This window comes from Pyrus communis, chromosome 15 (assembly GCF_041283825.1).
Source record: "Pyrus communis isolate YQ-2024b chromosome 15, ASM4128382v1, whole genome shotgun sequence".
Lineage (NCBI taxonomy): Eukaryota > Viridiplantae > Streptophyta > Magnoliopsida > Rosales > Rosaceae > Pyrus > Pyrus communis.
The window spans coordinates 13,789,406-13,805,520 of record NC_142579.1 but is presented as its reverse complement, the minus strand read 5'-3'; the positions used below and the strand labels follow the sequence as shown (position 1 = coordinate 13,805,520).

Genomic DNA, 16,115 nt, shown 5'->3' with positions numbered 1-16,115 from the left:
CACATAATCCCCAAAGCTCACTTAGACCTTGTGCTACAATAACGAAGAAGAGAAGAGTGCCTAAACGTTCATACAATTCAAGTTTGAGTTGTTGGAATCTTTAGGTGTTTCTTTGATTTCAATGTTTAAATTCAATTTTCTTTGTTTTGTAATGGAAGAGAAGAGTGCCTAAACGTTCATACAATTCAAGTTTGAGTTGTTGGAATGTTTAGGGGTTTCTTTGATTTCAAAGTTATGAGGAACTAAACCCCCTTTAGCTAGGGGGTGATTCGAAACTATGTTTATATTTGCAATTTGAATTGATTACGTTTGGTTGGAATTTCATAAGTTGTGGATTCAATTCGTTTAACTGTTTGATTGATAACTTATTTATGTATGTTCATTGAGATTGCAAGCTTAATTTTCATGCATAAATATGACGCTAGAATATAAGTGAATTTCACCTAATCGCTATGAACTTATATTCACAAGTAGTGGAGGTTGCTTATAAACAATCGCGTTAAACGAATTCTTGGCATAAGTTTCATGCGTATTCCATAGTAACGAATGCCTCGTCGATGTTTATGATTTCCGTTGAACTTAATGATCTTTGTTGAATGTCTCTATCATGCGTATTCCATAGTTAGGGACTTTGATTAAGAATAATTTGGTTGTAATGCGTATTCCATTCAATCCAACGAATTTAGGGAAATCTGAAAGTTAATCTGAGCGGATCTAATTAACTTGGAGCATTGAGTTTCACAACTTATCGAAAGACCAACTGAGAATCAATTTTGTTTGCAAGTGTAACATGTGTGGAGAAGAACCCCTTGGCTATTCCATCATCCATATTTTTATCACATTCATATTTACATTTTGCCTTTAATTATATTCTGTCTTTTTAATTTAATATCGTCCAACCACAATTCCCCCCCCTATTTTGTTAAGTCTTAATCATTCGTATTTGTTTTATTTTTGTATCTTTAAGCTTTTGGAGTCATAAACAATTGCAAATTCGTCTAAATCAAGTTCTAGCTTCTATTTGAGTCAATTTGATTGTTTTAGACAATTTGAGTTTTTCAAAGCCTTTCTGAGTCATAGTAGTCTTGTTAAGAGTATTTTAATTTAGTTTTTATGTTTTTAAGTCAATTTAGAAGGTTTTAGCAAGCCCTCCTAATCCCCGGTCTAGAACGATCCCTCACTTATCCATTCTACTACAATTGTCAAACGAGGGTTTAATTTGAGTGTCAAGTAAATCTCGCATCACTAAGCCCTTAGAACCTGAAAACACACAAAAGAAGCATAAAGGACTAAAATAACTAGAGAAACATAACGTAAATGCACGAGAACAAGCCATTTAAGTCGCATGAATATGCTCCTATCAATATTCTAGGTGGTCTCATCAACAATCTCTGGGCCCACTAACACCCTCTCACCAACTTCTGACCAACAAAGAGGAGTACGACATGGCCTACCATAGAGTGCCTCGAAAGGTGACACACCGATACTAGAATGGTAGCTGTTATTGTAGGCAAACTCAATTAAGTCCAAACGCTTATGCCGAGCGTCACCAAACTGCAATACTGAAGATCTCAACATATATTCTAGTGTTTGGATAGTTCTCTCAGATTGCCTGTTTGTCTGTGGATGATACGCCGTACTATAGAGCAATCTCATACCAAGAGCTTCCTGGAAAGCCACCCAAAACTTAGAAGTGAACCTAGGATCTCGATCAGAAATAATACCAACCAAAACACCGTGGTATTTAACAATCCCTTATATAAATAACTTAGCTAATCGGCTTAAAGAATAGTTCTCTCAAACTAGTATAAAGTGTGTTGACTTAGTAAGCCGATCCACTATCGTTTATTCGTAATATTTTCATTACGAACCCAACTTGGCCCTAAATCACGTCAACACTCTCATGACATCGAGTACGATTTAATGACGTCAACGGGAAAATAATTTAAAACCATAGACGTACATTCACATCACTACGACTTCAGGGTATAATCGTCATTTTCACACATTCGAGGATAAAATATATATTAATTCGGGACGAGTCGTCACAATATTACCTGCCACATGAATAAGTTTCATCTTCTCTGAAATAAATTAAAAAATTGGTCTCTCTCCAAAATACAGTTTTATTTGTTTTCCTCAAGAAAACAAAATGATAAATGTATGAACAAAATTTTTGATAAAACCTTCTATTTGCCTATCATCATAGACAAGTGTGACCACGATAAAAACCAATTCCAATACATCAAATAAGAAAGCTTTCTTTGTTGCCGAAGACATGTTTCTATCCCAAATGTGCAAGTTATTAAAACTAAAATTGTTTTTGGATGAGAAAAAAATAAGAGAATATTTTTGCTCACAACTCTTAAGTGATGGTGATTCTCACCAATCTATTTATTAATGTTAAAATGAATTTAAATTTTGAGATATGTACCCTGAATAGACAAAAAATTAAATGAGTTTAAATTTCGAAATATGTACAATGAATAGAAAGAAAATTAAAAGTTAAATGCATCAAATGATAATAAATAGGATAATATTATCACCATAGTGTGGCAAGCAAAAATGCACCAAAAATATAAATCAATTTTATTTTTTAACAAACGATATTATCGTAGGTGAGACTGTGGACTAGCAATAATATGATTCAAACTCATTTTAGCGAGAATTGAACTTAAAATTTTTTACTCACTAATAAAGAGAAATACCACTAAATTATAATATTAAGTAGGAATAAAGCCCAACATTTTTAACATTACAGAATAACACTCAAAAAATTCGCAGGTTTTCCAAGAAAACAAATAGAATCTCCCCAAAAGAGCAAGAAATAATAATAAAGAAAGAAGGAACAGCCCTCTCTCGCACTGTCACCTGCAGAAACAAAGAAACGCATCTTCTCAGAAAACAATGCCACTGCAACATATCTCTCTCTCTCTCTCTCTCTCTCTCTCTCTCCGTCTCTGTTACTCGTGACCTGACTCGGTAATCCAAAACTCATCGCCATGGACGATTCCTTCCGCAAAAGACAGAGCTCCTATCGAAGATCATGGTGTTGCTCGCTGACAGTCCCGCCTTCAAGCCCAGAAGCCTTCGCAAACCCTAAGCACTCCAAACCCCTTCACAGCAACAGCAAAAAATCCAGCACTTTGTCCAAACACACCTCCATCTCCGTCCCCAACTCGCCTCAGAGCTCCAAATCCGGATTGGGCTTGGTGGGTCGGATAGACCCTCGTCGGATCTTGTCCCCGGGTCGAGTCTCCCCAATTGATTCCAGTCCGCTTCCGGGTTCGATCCAAGAACCCGGCCCCATTCCATCTCCAGCCGTCGGGGCTACGACCCATTTGAAACCCGAGAGTGTTCGGACGCCGAGCCAGAGGGTCCGGCCTGGTTGTGGGAGCAATGTGTTCGACGTGAGGTTGAATTTGAGGGGGAAAAGAGGTGGGGGTTTGATATTGGAGCTGAATTCGGAGGTTTTGAGTGCGAATTCGGAGTTATTTGCGGGTTTAATCAGGGATTATAGAAAGGGTGTGGTGGGAAGTGGTTCAAAAATGTGTAGAATAGAGGTGCCAGAAGTTGAGAATTTGACAGTTTTCAGAGAAACCATTGAACTTATGTTTGATGAGGATGATGATGTCACGAAGCGTCTCTCCAGGATGGGAGTATATAAGGTTATTGATGTGCTTGAGGTTAGTGCTTTGCTCCCTCTTGTATTTTCTGTTTTCTTGGCATATTGATTAACTTTCGAGTTTTTAAATTCAGATTTTTTTTTCTCTCGGATTTTGTTGGCGTAATTTGCAATAAAAGGGAAGGAGTAACATTGATTAAAACCAGTTAGAAAACACCGGATGGTTTAAGGTCGACGGACATTGATAAAACTACAATTTCATCAGTTTGTGGAAACTTTGTTACTATTTATGGAGTATGTTTATAATATGAGTATGCATTGTTTTGAATCAAATGTTTACTAGGCATCAGCAGGCATCATATTCACAAAAGGTGTCTTGTCCTGTTTAACATACCTTGAGGCTGTTCCTTGGACTGAGGAAGAAGAGGAGAAACTTAGGAGCCTGTTTACAAGGTTTAAGTTTGATGATGCAACGACTAAGGACATTTTGGCCAGACTTTACTTGCTCGACTCTTCTGTGGATTCTCAACAAAGTTTAGCCAGACAGCTTGTTTGGTCTATCACCACTTGTACAGATGTCAACGCAAGGAATGAGCTCAAGTTGCTAGTGAAGGGTCTGCTATGCAGAAGTTCAGTGTATGACAAGGACCATCATGACCTCAATAAGGATGATATCTATGATGTCTGTCAATCCTGTCTCACTTCACTTGTTACCCTCTTTCATGAGGCCTCTGAGTGTGACGGCATTTCTCATGAGAGACCTGTTAAGGAGACAGGTAAGCCCATGATTGAACGCATCTCAAGGCAGGTTGATAATATCAATTGGCTGATAGATATCCTGCTTGATCGGCAAATCGCTGAGGAATTTGTGGATATATGGGGCAATCAGCAAGAACTGCTTCAAATGCATGGCCAAACATCTCCAATGGTTAGGTACGAGCTGAGTCGTGTATCAGCAATTTTACTTGTGGCAATGGGGACCAGAAAACTGCATTGCGGTTCAAATTCAAGATCAGCACTTCTCGAGGCGTGGTTTGGTCCAATGCTCTTGGACTTTGGTTGGCTGAAAAGGTGCCAAAAAGGGCTTGACATGAAGGGTTTGGAGGAAGCTATGGGTCAGACACTCCTTACACTACCCTTGAACCAGCAGTACATTCTGTTTACGGAATGGTTTCAACATTTCTCGAAGCACAGCACTGACTGTCCTAACCTCAGCAAAGCCTTCCAGATTTGGTGGCGTCGGTCATTCCTTAGAGGTTGTGAAACTTATGCTATTGAATCCAGGTAACTAGTAGACCTTCAGTTTCCAGTACTCTTGCAATATGGCAGTAGTGTAGATTAAGAGATTATGAAGCATGAAGAAATGAATAATGTAAATCAACTATGTAGATTGTTTTTTGTAATAGCTCTTGGAGCATGAAATGGTATCAGAATTTTTTTACTTCATTAGTTTCTTATACCCATGAATAATATACTTGCTTTGCAAGCTCGAACTGAAACTGTCAAACATGAAAAGAAAAAGAAATAAGAGAAAGAAGAAAAGAAAGATGGTGGGGATAGGACCTATTGTTAATGCTTCACAATGCCTGAAGCAGAGTACTAAAGGTAACTTAGCAGGAAACTTTGAAGTTAAGGTGTAAAACCCTATTGGCTTCTAGGCTGTGTTTTGGTCTACTATTTCTTCCATCATCAACGCCCATAACCATATCGTGTTCTCCTCTCCACCTATGACAAACCAAGGCCTGCACCAGCTTCCCACCACAACTGGGGCAACGCCAATTCCATTCGTGCCCCTCTCCAACCTGCCCATTTATATATGTCGGTTTATTTGCTAATACTAACCCAAAAATTACCTAAAGAATTGTCGAGGAGTTCATTTTGGAGGGTATAAAAGTTTCAAAGGGAGACAAACCTGCGAGTTTGGCTCAGTAGATTGAGAAGTGACGAAGATGCGGATTGTTCATAAACAGTCAAGGTTAGGATTGTTGTTGTTCAATTGTTTTTGCAACATGTGAGATTTTATGGCTTTTTATTTTGGGTTAATCTCAGTTTACTACCCTAAAGTTTCTTGGTTTTCAATATTTGGTATATGAAGTTTTTTTCATTCTAGTCTGGTACATAAAGTCAAGTCATAATTTTAGGACACTTTCATACATCTGTTAAGTTTTCCGTCAAAACCTTCGTTAACTGATGATGTGGCGTCCACGTGAACAATGACTAGGTGCCACGTGTCAACATAGGCCCACATGGATATTAAAAAATTAAAAATTAAATGATAAAAATTAAAAAAAATCTCAAACTTCCCCCTCCCCCTTCAACTCCTCTCATCTGATCCATCCCACTCATCCCTCTTCACATCCCTGACCCACCTCCTCCCTCTCCTCCACCATCTCCACCTCCCCTCCCTTCTTTCTCCCTAGATCGACCCACGTGAACCATCTATTTGTTCTGTGATCCTAAAATTCTCCATCGAAGCCCTAATTTCAGTTACCTTTCGATCTCCGCAGCATCTGCATCTCACCTGCAAACGGATAAGAAATGGTTGGGAGAGATCGATGGTGGTCGATGGAGAATCAGACGAACAAAGATGGAGAAGACGAGGTGTAAAGATTACAGTGCTCGCTCCTTCGGTTAGGTTCGCGTGGGTTGATTTGGGAAGAGGAATTAAAATATTAATTTTTTTTCCTTTGTCTTCCTTTCTTCCTCTGTCTATAGGTCTCTCTCCCTCCTTCTTCTGAGAAAACCAGTAGCCATCAATCTTCCCCCACCGATCCAACCCCGTGGGTTGTCGTAAAAGGGTTCCCAATTGGATTTTGGCCCGACAAATTCCTCGAAAATCAAAGACGCAGGGGCTACCGAAAATGGTTTCCCAATTCGGTTGATCAATCTTCCCCCACCAATCCAACCCCGTGGCTCTCCACCGTTGTCAAATTAGGTCGATGGGGGTCGGAGGTTCGAGCTCATGAAGGCCATTGAAGAGAAGATGAGGGTTGGGTGGGTGGATGGGTGAAGTCGAAGATGGAGGGGGAAAGGTGGATGTATGACGAGTTGAAGAGGAGAGGAGAGGAGAGGAGAGGAGGGTTTGGTGGGTTGGTGCAGATGAGATAATGGAGGGATAAAGGGAGGAAGGAAAGGTTAAGGGAGGTAGAAGACGACCAAAAAATTTTTTTTTCTAAATTTTTAATTTTCACATGGTCCCTTAATGACACGTGGCGCCCAATCATTGTCCACATGGGCATCACCTCATCAGTTAACGGGAGATTTAACAGCCAAACTAACGGATATATGAGACTATCCCAAAATTAACACTTTAAGTTCTAGGACGAAAAAAAACTCCATGTACCAAATGTTGAAAACCACGAAACTTGAGGATAATAAACTAATATTTACCTTTTTATTTTTGTAGTTTACTAGTTCCAATGAATCAAAGGTTAGAAATACTTTTGTTTGGGTTTTGATGTTGGTTTGTTAGGACTTGTTTTAATTTCAGTTTCAACCAAGGTTAAGGTTTTGACTTTGTTCTCGTTAAGAAATTGATTAACCCTCTAGTGCCTTGGAATGTGTGTTGTTATCTTCTTGTTAAGAGATTGTATTGGTGTACCCTGCTTCAATTGAAGACATTGTTCATCAAATTTTGGTTATTTTATTTGAGAACACACGGAAAATAGGCTTTTGTGGGTTTGATGGTGTTATCTACACATCTTTTTTTTCCTTCTACACAAGGAAAGTGACAGAAATTAACAGTGTGTGGGAGGTAAAAAAAGGTAACACTCTTTTGGATTTTGGGTATTTTGATGTCAGTACTAGTTTCAGTGCAAGTCAGTTTGAGAGAAGTAGGGTTTGCATATCTAAAACCTCCCCCATCCTGAAGTGAAAGCACCGGCTGCTCTGTTGGTAGCTAGCGTGCCAATCCCTGTTGATTGCGATCGATGTTGTCAGTTTCGTATGCATGCCCAATCTTGATGTGCAATATGCGGGTGACCGGAGTTTCCTAAGTTTTTCCACATTAGAAATCTAGCTCAAGTTTCATCTGACCATGAAATGTATGAAACCATGCGGTAAGTTCACTCTCATTCCCGCGTGCGTAGAATCTCTTAAGCCTGACTCAAGTTTCAACTGTTGGAAGTCCCTCTTCATGTGTTTTGCGAGCTTTTAGAAATCAAACTCAATGATGTTGGATCCTCCCTTGTAGACATATTTGTTCTTTTAGTTCGGCCCGATTCACTCCCAAAACTGAAAATTGAATCATGCAACATAACCATTTCGTTTCAGCTTTAAGCAAAAATGATCGTGGCAACTGTACTAGATCGGATCTGTTCGAGAACGGTTCGATTCTTTTGGATAATGCCTAAAAATACACACACAAAATGGAAATTTTACCATTTACATTTTGAGATTTTGTTTACGGAAATGATCATTTATTAAAAACAAAACATATTAATCATATACCAATGACGTAATGATGATATAATGATCACATAATAAACACTGATTATTTTCGTAACAAAATGTCAAAATATGTTTACTATAATTAATTCCCCCTAAGAAAAAAAATACCCTAATGAATCAACCTAACTTCGTAAGCATTGATCAAATGTGTTTTAGAGTGAGTTTTGCAATTATGAAAAGTGGAAGATGTTGATACTAAGCATGGATCAGAGGTGTTATGGCAAGGGATTTCACTACAAGCGATTTTGAACTCAACTATTAGAGACATTGGCCACCATACCCATTTATATGAACTGCGGATGAAAGCTGCAAGCCGCCGGGTAAATGTTCAGTCACCTGTTGTGCAAGGAGAGAGAAACCCGTTACACGAGATGAGACGGAGACAATTGGAGGAGAGATTTTTCTAGATGTCCGGAACACGGCCCGTTACATTGTCATAAGCCGATGGACAATTGACGAAAGAACTTCCCCCCACTTATATTACAACACTTAATGTACTAGGTCGTGTTCCTAATCAGCATTTCAACATTGCCACTCAATGAGCTAAATACCAGTCTAATATTGGAATTAGCAAGAAATGTATTTACATAAATATAGCATTTCACATCGTTTTAGCCTAATGTGGTAATTCGGACTATTTATACTTGGACAATTTCCTCATGGTTTAACGGAAATTGGAACTTCCACTTATGCCATGCACATTACTCGGCGCTCCCAACTCAGAATTACTTAAAAAAGCTGGTTAAGTCCATCATTGCCGGTCACTGTTAACTACCAACTAGAATTACTTTGCTAGAAACAAAAACCTCTTCTCCTACTTCGGTTGCTACTACATTTGAAACTATCGGAAGACCTGCACCAATTTAATTATGCATTCTGCATGCCAGGTCAACTCAGAGCTGATTTGCTTACTCAGTTCTGGAGCTACAGATCCGATGCCCTTAACTTTCTAGGCCTTTTAGACTGCGCAGGCAATGATGGAGCTTCTGCCCTACCAAGGGCTTTTCGTTTTTGGTCTCGTTTACCGACTCTATCCCCTGACATCCAATGGATATAAATGAGGTCAACAGTACTAGAAGTACACTCCGAACAACCAAAAGAATCAGACAAGCAAACAATAAACAAGCGTGTAGGATGACACAAAATTTCCTATTATCACTAATACTTCACCTCCGAAACTTGTTGAATCAGGAACAAAAGTGCGATCCTGATCACCACAATAAGAAGACAGTAGTGTCAGAAAAATCTCATCGTTTGAATCACAAGATAGCTTGTCAATTGAGAAGCCTGCTACAAGTATGGACAACAAACCTTGGGTGTGCCTGGTGTTTCGTACGGACCATCACGATAAGATGAGCCTTCTGCCTCCTTATGTTGTAACTGATAACCAAAAGTATTACTTATGTCAAATAAAATACAAAACTGAAGAAAGATGCACTCTTCATTTTAAAACTGCAGTTAAGCAACCAAATTATTTGCAGTTAAACAGAAATGAAACCGCCACAGATGAACAATGATGATGTTGTTGTTCAAACGACAGTGAGTTTGGTTAAGGAAATTAGAATTACAAAACACACCCCGTGCTAACACTTGGAGATAAGCAATATCATCGATACATGTTTTAGGGGATATACGATGCTCTCTAAATTATAAATGAATATTTACAGTATTTATAAAAGATAAAGCTTAGCTAAGTAACACCTGTTTCTGAAGATTCAGTAGCGTCAATATTTCTTTTCTTAGTTCAAGATGCTGTGCACAAACGGCTTTAGTTGGAACTCTTGGCTTTAAATTAACCTGTAAAGCAAAATGCACAACTTTACTCTTTTAAAAAGCAATAAATGAGGAATAAAGATATTCATAGGATATGTTGCTCTGAATATAAATACGTACTTTGCAATTTTGAATGGCAAAATTCTTGATTATCAAGAACCAAACAATATAACTGAGCTTATTACTAAAACAAGATAAAAAGAAATGAGCAAACAATGACATCTAACTTTCATATAGAATTTAAGAATACACAAAGCAGGATCGCCAAATACCGCAAAGCATCTCTCTTCAATGGAATTCTATAAGTTGTTATGACAAGAAGTAATTGTCTAGAAATTCATCCATATTCATGAATGGACAGACAGTGCAATGAAACTGAATTACCAAGTGATTTAACCTCTATCATGATAAGGTAAAGGAAATTTAAAGCAAAGCAAAGGTGAAATTTATGAAACAAGATCAACCATGGTAACATGTAATGGATCTGAAAATTTGCTGCACAAGATTATGCTACCAAGTTTGACAATGAAAAAAGCATCTATACTTGATCAATAGTTCAAGAAGTAGTACAGACCCCAAGTTCTTGCAAACTTTGTTCAACCCGCTTGATAGTCCGAAGTCCAGCAGATGAGCTTGCAGCTTGGATCATTTGGTCAAGTGCATATGTTCTAAGATACACCCGAAGCTGGAAATTTTGTCAATCAACCAGTCAATGAACTCGAGAATGGATATCTTACATATTTCAAAGAAATTAAGTACAAGATTTTCCTTGAAGAAAAAAAGGATACAAACAGAGGAGTCATGCAGTAGTAACTTTCACGGGAAAGGAACGAGGATATAGAACAAAATCTGGCAAACCATTTAAACATACCATGCGGAGAGAAACTAGAGTAGAGGCATTCTCTGCCATTGAAGTTGAATGTGCAACCATTGCAGGGGCGAACTCAGAGTTAGATGGAGGTGATAGAGTCTCACCAAAAACAATAGCCCTCTCACTATCCATAGTAAATGTGACAAGCAACTCTGACTCTTTAGCATTCTGAAACACAGAAAAACCAAGTACATACGCACAACACTCAGATGCATGCACATAACTATTCATTCTGATTTTAAAAATTGAACAACCAATACATTGGCATAATATGATGTCTATAGGCCATAACCCTTCCACAAGTTGAGAGTCACTAATAAATACTTTTAACAATTCTAGTAAATAGGAAAAAGGGTCATTAACGGATGCTGGAATACCTCCTAATTCAGGAAATAGGGTTTAGTGGTTTACCAATACAAGGAGGAATGCAGAGCCAATGTAAAAGTAAATACCTTGATATCACTTAGAGTCTAATTTTACATAACATACAATGTATCTATCTATAATGAAGTACACTTGAAGTTAACAAACATACCCCTACCACAAAGAAAAGAGGTAAATCCAAAACCTAAAAAAAAAAAAAAAATGGATAGCTATGTGTAATACAGAGCAGTATACTTTGGAGAAGCATAGCGGTTCATTCTACCCACAAAGTAGAAGTGACAAGAAAGTACAGTTTCCTAAATGGTCGTGAACTCACCAGTAAATAAAAACAAAGCATAGTATCTAACGGTAAACTTACCCTTGCAGCCATGTGTGACTCAGCTATTCTTTTGGCTTCTGCCAGAACCTAAGATAATGTACAATGGATCAAACAAGTGAATGAATGTATCCAATTGAAAAATCAAATCCCCAATTAATGTTGCAGGGCCACATTAAAGAATCAATCACTCTAGATTGATGGATGAAAACCTCATAATCTTTTCTCTCTTGGTGCTTTGTTTGAGAGAGAACCATGGACAATGCTCGCTTGCGATCTCTCTCTTGTGTAAATTTGTAAGGTTCCTAAACCAAGAGAAACCAAAGCAGAGAAACTGTAAGTAAAGAAACTAATAAAGGGTAGCCCAGTCATGTCTGCCACAAATGCAAGGTCTATAAAGACCAATACATACACAGCTGAATTAACTTATTCCCAGAGAGATTCTCTGCCAACAAAAAGGAATTAATATTTGCCTAAAAGATCAGTTGACAAAGCTACAAACCTTAACAATAGGATGCTCTGAAACATTTCCAGGAAATGCCGCCGCTCTAGCAATTAATATAGATCGAGATACTACAATAAATAATGGGATAATCAGCATCTGCAATAGCCAAGTTCAATGATCTTTCTGAAACAGTGAATCATTTAAAGATTCAAGCATAGAAATTAAAGCTTAACATGAACATCATAAGAGTGAACCAAATAGTGAACAAAAAAAAATTCATAAAGAAAACAGATAGACAATACCTTTGTAATAGCGTTCCTTCAGTTCTTCCACAGTACGAGAAGACGAGAACCTGTCTGCTATCACAATGAAGCGTAGATCAAACTGTTGACATAATTCAAACAATTGATCTGTCTCCTCCTTTGTCCACATCTAATGGAGACACAATATAACAACGGAGAATGAGGCAATGTACAGCATTCTCACAATCAATTCCTACTTCTAAAGCTTAATAATCGGTGAGGCTGGAATTTCAGATGGCAATATTTTCCTATAATTAGAACACTTGAAATCATTTCATATGATGAGGAGCTGGATTTTAAAATCTGAACCTAAATTAAATTAAAAAAAAAAGAAAAAAAAAGCTTTCATATTTCCATCTAAAACAGCACTTATTGAGGCCCTAAAATCCAAATACCCTAAATAAAATGACATCACACAAATAAAATCTTAATTTGATACCTACATCATCAGTCAAATGCTTCTCATACTCCTCGTCTGTGTACTTGACAACGTCCACAGACTGCACAGATTTTGAAAAATAAAATCAATATATAATATGTATTCACTTCACCTGAAACAAAGTCAAATTATATGTTCATAAGAAAAGGGACAATCCTTTCCCAACACAATTAAGGATAGTTGTACCTTGTTATACTTGGCAAAGGAGTAGTCACCTGTAGGCGGGATGCCATTTACAACTATAACCTGCATAGTAGCAGTGACTAAAGTCATACACACAGCCTGACTGGAAAAGAAAAAGGAAAAGAAACGCGGAGCTTGGAGGCGTGCTACAAAAGGTCCAAAACATACCCAGTGGTAGAGCTGTAAATTATCTTTCCGGGCAGAACTAGTAAAAGGAAGCCACTGCCAAGTGATCTGAAAGCATAATGCCAGACTTAGCATAACTGTAGTCTGATTGTGGAAGTGAAATATCTCCAAAAAATAAATAATAAATAATAAAAAATCTACATGAAATCTATAACGGGCTACATCTCCAAGCAACTCAAATATATAAATCCTACAATCTTTTAGCTTCCAGTAATACTACAAATGTGAGTAAATAAGCAAATGATGAACAAAATTAACCTTTTCATCAGTCGGAGGCCTTTTTTTCAGCTGTAATGGCTCCACTGCCGGCATGAGAGGTGGAACACCCCCGGTAAGCGCATACACCTGCAACTCGAAAAGCCCGAAAACGCATTATCATTTCAATTTCTCAATCGTTCAAGATTATACAACCAAAATTTGATAAACCCACCATGCATTATCCCCGAAATTTGATAAATTTAAACGAAATCCGAAAAACCCTAAACACAGACAATCAAATCGTACCTCGCGCGAAATGCCATCTGGTTTTCGCTGAGATTCCTTCAACGGCCGAGATTTCTTCTCCTGGGATGCGGGATGCGTGGATTTGGGCAAGCCCAAGATGTCCTTGGCATCCATTGCAATTTCCCCCAACAATTTGGGGGATTCTTACTCTCCGAGGCTTCACGACGAGCCACCGCAACGTGCGACTTCGCAGAAGGGTACGCGAGGAAGAAGAAGCAAGGGGCCTAAAATTAAAAAGAATCGGGCTGGACCCATTTGAAAATAAAATGGGACAAGGCGGAGCTGGGTGCCTAGGAAAAGAACCAGATATATGATCATTTCGTAATGACAAAAATAGGACATTTGGAATATGCACAAGTTAGATATATGATCATTTCGTAATGACAAAAATAGGACATTTGGAATATGCACAAGTTATTGGTATTGTTCCGTTGTTTGCCTCTTGTAGGCTTCTATAAAATCGGCTCGTTGGTTTTCAAAAAAAAAAAAAAAAAAAAAAAAAAAATGGTTATTTCCTCCCACCTAGACGTCATTTGCACATTTCTCCGAAAATTTCTCTCGCCCAATCGTCAGCTCGAAGAACCATAACTCACCCATCTTCATCCAACAGCTCTCTCTCTCCTCACCTACGACACTCTCATACGCCTGCCCTCTTTGGACCTGACTCTGTCGGCATCGTCCCTTCGACGACGCCTAAGAAAAAGGAGTGTGATTCAGATGAACCCACTCAACCCCAACATCTTTCGATTCAAAAGCGAGACTCGCCAATCAATGCATTCGCTTACCCCTTTCGGGTTCGATGATGTGATCACTAGAGTTCACCATAGCCCGGTCAAGGCTCCTCGGAAGGTTTGCGGTCACCTTATAAGGTGACTTTCACCATTTTCTAGTCTTTTGGGGATTTGGGTTTGGATGGATTTTGGGGGCTTTTTTTTTATTTGTGGAAATTTTGTTTCTTGTTTAGGTTTTGGATGCAACTGCTTTGCAGGACGATTTATATCCGAACCTTGTCGATTGGTCTTTGCACAATGTGCTTGCTATTGGGTTGGGAAATTTTATTTATTTATGGAATGCTTGTAGTAGCACGGTAATATCTGGCTTTACTTTGCTTCTCTTTCTTATTTTAACATTGTTGTTGTAATTTGAGGCAAACGTGGATGTTTTTCAATGTCACAAGTCACAACCTTTTAATGACTATAACTTTTTTTCGATCATGTGTGAGTATTTTTCTTGGTGTATGTATGAAATTGATCACTTTGAGTCTTTGCCGATGTAATATTTTTTATTTTACGATTGAATGTTACTTGCAGTTAACAAAGTTATGTGACTTGGGGATTGATGATAGTGTCTGTTCCGTTGGCAGGGGTTAACGTGGAACTCATCTAGCAGTTGGAACTAGCAACGTGGAACCCATTCACATCTGATAGACATGTTGCATTCTTAGACATTTGAAATTGAGATGTTATTTTTATATTTATAATATTGCAACGTGGAATTACAAGTCTAGTTGCAACAGAATCCACAATGTAGATGTTTGAGCAACAAGTTTGTGACATTGATATGGGGAATACGATCCTTAAACAACAGAACGCTTGAAATATATTACAAAATTTGTGGAAAATTTTTGTTATTAGAATGTATACTAATACAAATAACAAGGTCATATCTAGCTGTATATTATTGTCTAGTCTGTGGTGTGACAAGGCCCACCAACACATCACATCAAATATTGATAGGGCGGAATTAGACATTATCTATTTACTCATTCTAGAATCTCCAACTTTTGTTTTGATGTCCAGATTCCATAGATGTCTTTAAGTGTTCATTGTTGTATGGGAATATGAATAGGTGAGTTGAAACCTCCATGCCCTTCTCATTACATTGTGGATTTGTGACGATGTTTGGTAATATGAGTCTAAACACAATAGGATTCTTATTTTGGTGACTTCGATTTGATCGATTTTTTGCACAATTATTCAACCATGAATAAAATTTTAATTAGTGGTCTAGTTATATGTGACATGCTTCTTCTGTGTTCGCCCTTTGTTAGAACCAAGTCAGTGTATACGATAATCAGATTAGGATTGTATTTTATGTTACAATTAGATATTCAACACAGTTGCATGGGAGCAACAAGCAACGACAAGAGTGAAAAGAAGAAGGGAGACAGAGGTGAGATAAAGAAGGAGGAAAACCCCATCACCGTCATCCTCAAGGTTGTCAAATGCGTCAAAGATTTTGGAGGTATAATAATATTAAATCCTTCAAAATTGCATAATAAATTCTCAAGGTCCGCAAGCCAGGTCACTATGTCTACTTCTAGAGAAAGAAAGTGGGAGTGAGAGAGAAAGCGATCTGAATGGTGGTGGAATTAGGGTTGTACAACAAAAGAAGCATCAGAGAAAAATGGGGACGCTTCAAACATGCAGGAAAGCCAACGGTGCTATCAAAGACTGTGCAAAAGTCGGCCTTGCCCACATCAACAACGATTACACGATACCAATGTTCCCTTTTCTTTAATCTCATTTGATTTATTAGAAGCAATAAAATAAAGTTTAGATCTTGGTAATCCGAAGGAATTGAATTTTGATTTTTGGATTTGGGTTTGTTTTCTAAGAATAGGATTTGGATGTTGCGA

The 16,115-nt window shown here is 38.0% G+C and overlaps 2 protein-coding genes and 1 long non-coding RNA gene across 5 annotated transcripts; 2 read left to right on the top strand and 1 right to left on the bottom strand.

Moving 5' to 3' along the window:
• Positions 1–2,754: 2,754 nt before the first annotated feature.
• On the top strand, positions 2,755–5,071 carry LOC137745380 (PRLI-interacting factor). The gene is made up of 2 exons (XM_068485330.2): positions 2,755–3,686; positions 3,969–5,071. The coding sequence occupies exons 1-2, from the start codon at positions 3,003–3,005 to the stop codon at positions 4,911–4,913; spliced, it is 1,629 nt and encodes a 542-aa protein (XP_068341431.2). The 5' UTR covers positions 2,755–3,002; the 3' UTR covers positions 4,914–5,071.
• Positions 5,072–8,613: 3,542 nt separating this feature from the next.
• LOC137745001 (SWR1-complex protein 4-like) lies at positions 8,614–13,787 on the bottom strand. 2 transcript variants are annotated; one of them, XM_088686140.1, is made up of 15 exons: positions 13,478–13,787; positions 13,232–13,318; positions 12,956–13,021; positions 12,791–12,850; positions 12,609–12,665; positions 12,166–12,295; positions 11,921–11,991; positions 11,631–11,723; positions 11,461–11,508; positions 10,719–10,886; positions 10,422–10,532; positions 9,776–9,871; positions 9,386–9,454; positions 9,245–9,281; positions 8,614–9,111 (listed from the first exon to the last, which is right to left on the bottom strand). In XM_088686140.1, the coding sequence occupies exons 1-15, from the start codon at positions 13,589–13,591 to the stop codon at positions 8,999–9,001; spliced, it is 1,320 nt and encodes a 439-aa protein (XP_088542266.1). In that variant the 5' UTR covers positions 13,592–13,787; the 3' UTR covers positions 8,614–8,998. The 2 variants fall into 2 exon arrangements, with proteins under 2 accessions (XP_088542266.1, XP_088542265.1); XM_088686139.1 differs by having other exon boundaries at positions 8,770–9,113; positions 9,235–9,281; positions 13,478–13,769.
• Positions 13,788–14,439: 652 nt separating this feature from the next.
• LOC148690543 (uncharacterized) lies at positions 14,440–16,115 on the top strand. Of its 2 annotated transcripts, none has more exons than XR_015956583.1 (3): positions 14,440–14,564; positions 14,841–15,693; positions 15,768–16,115. It is a non-coding gene; the product is annotated as an uncharacterized LOC148690543 (long non-coding RNA). The 2 variants fall into 2 exon arrangements; XR_015956582.1 differs by having other exon boundaries at positions 14,841–15,721; positions 15,781–16,115.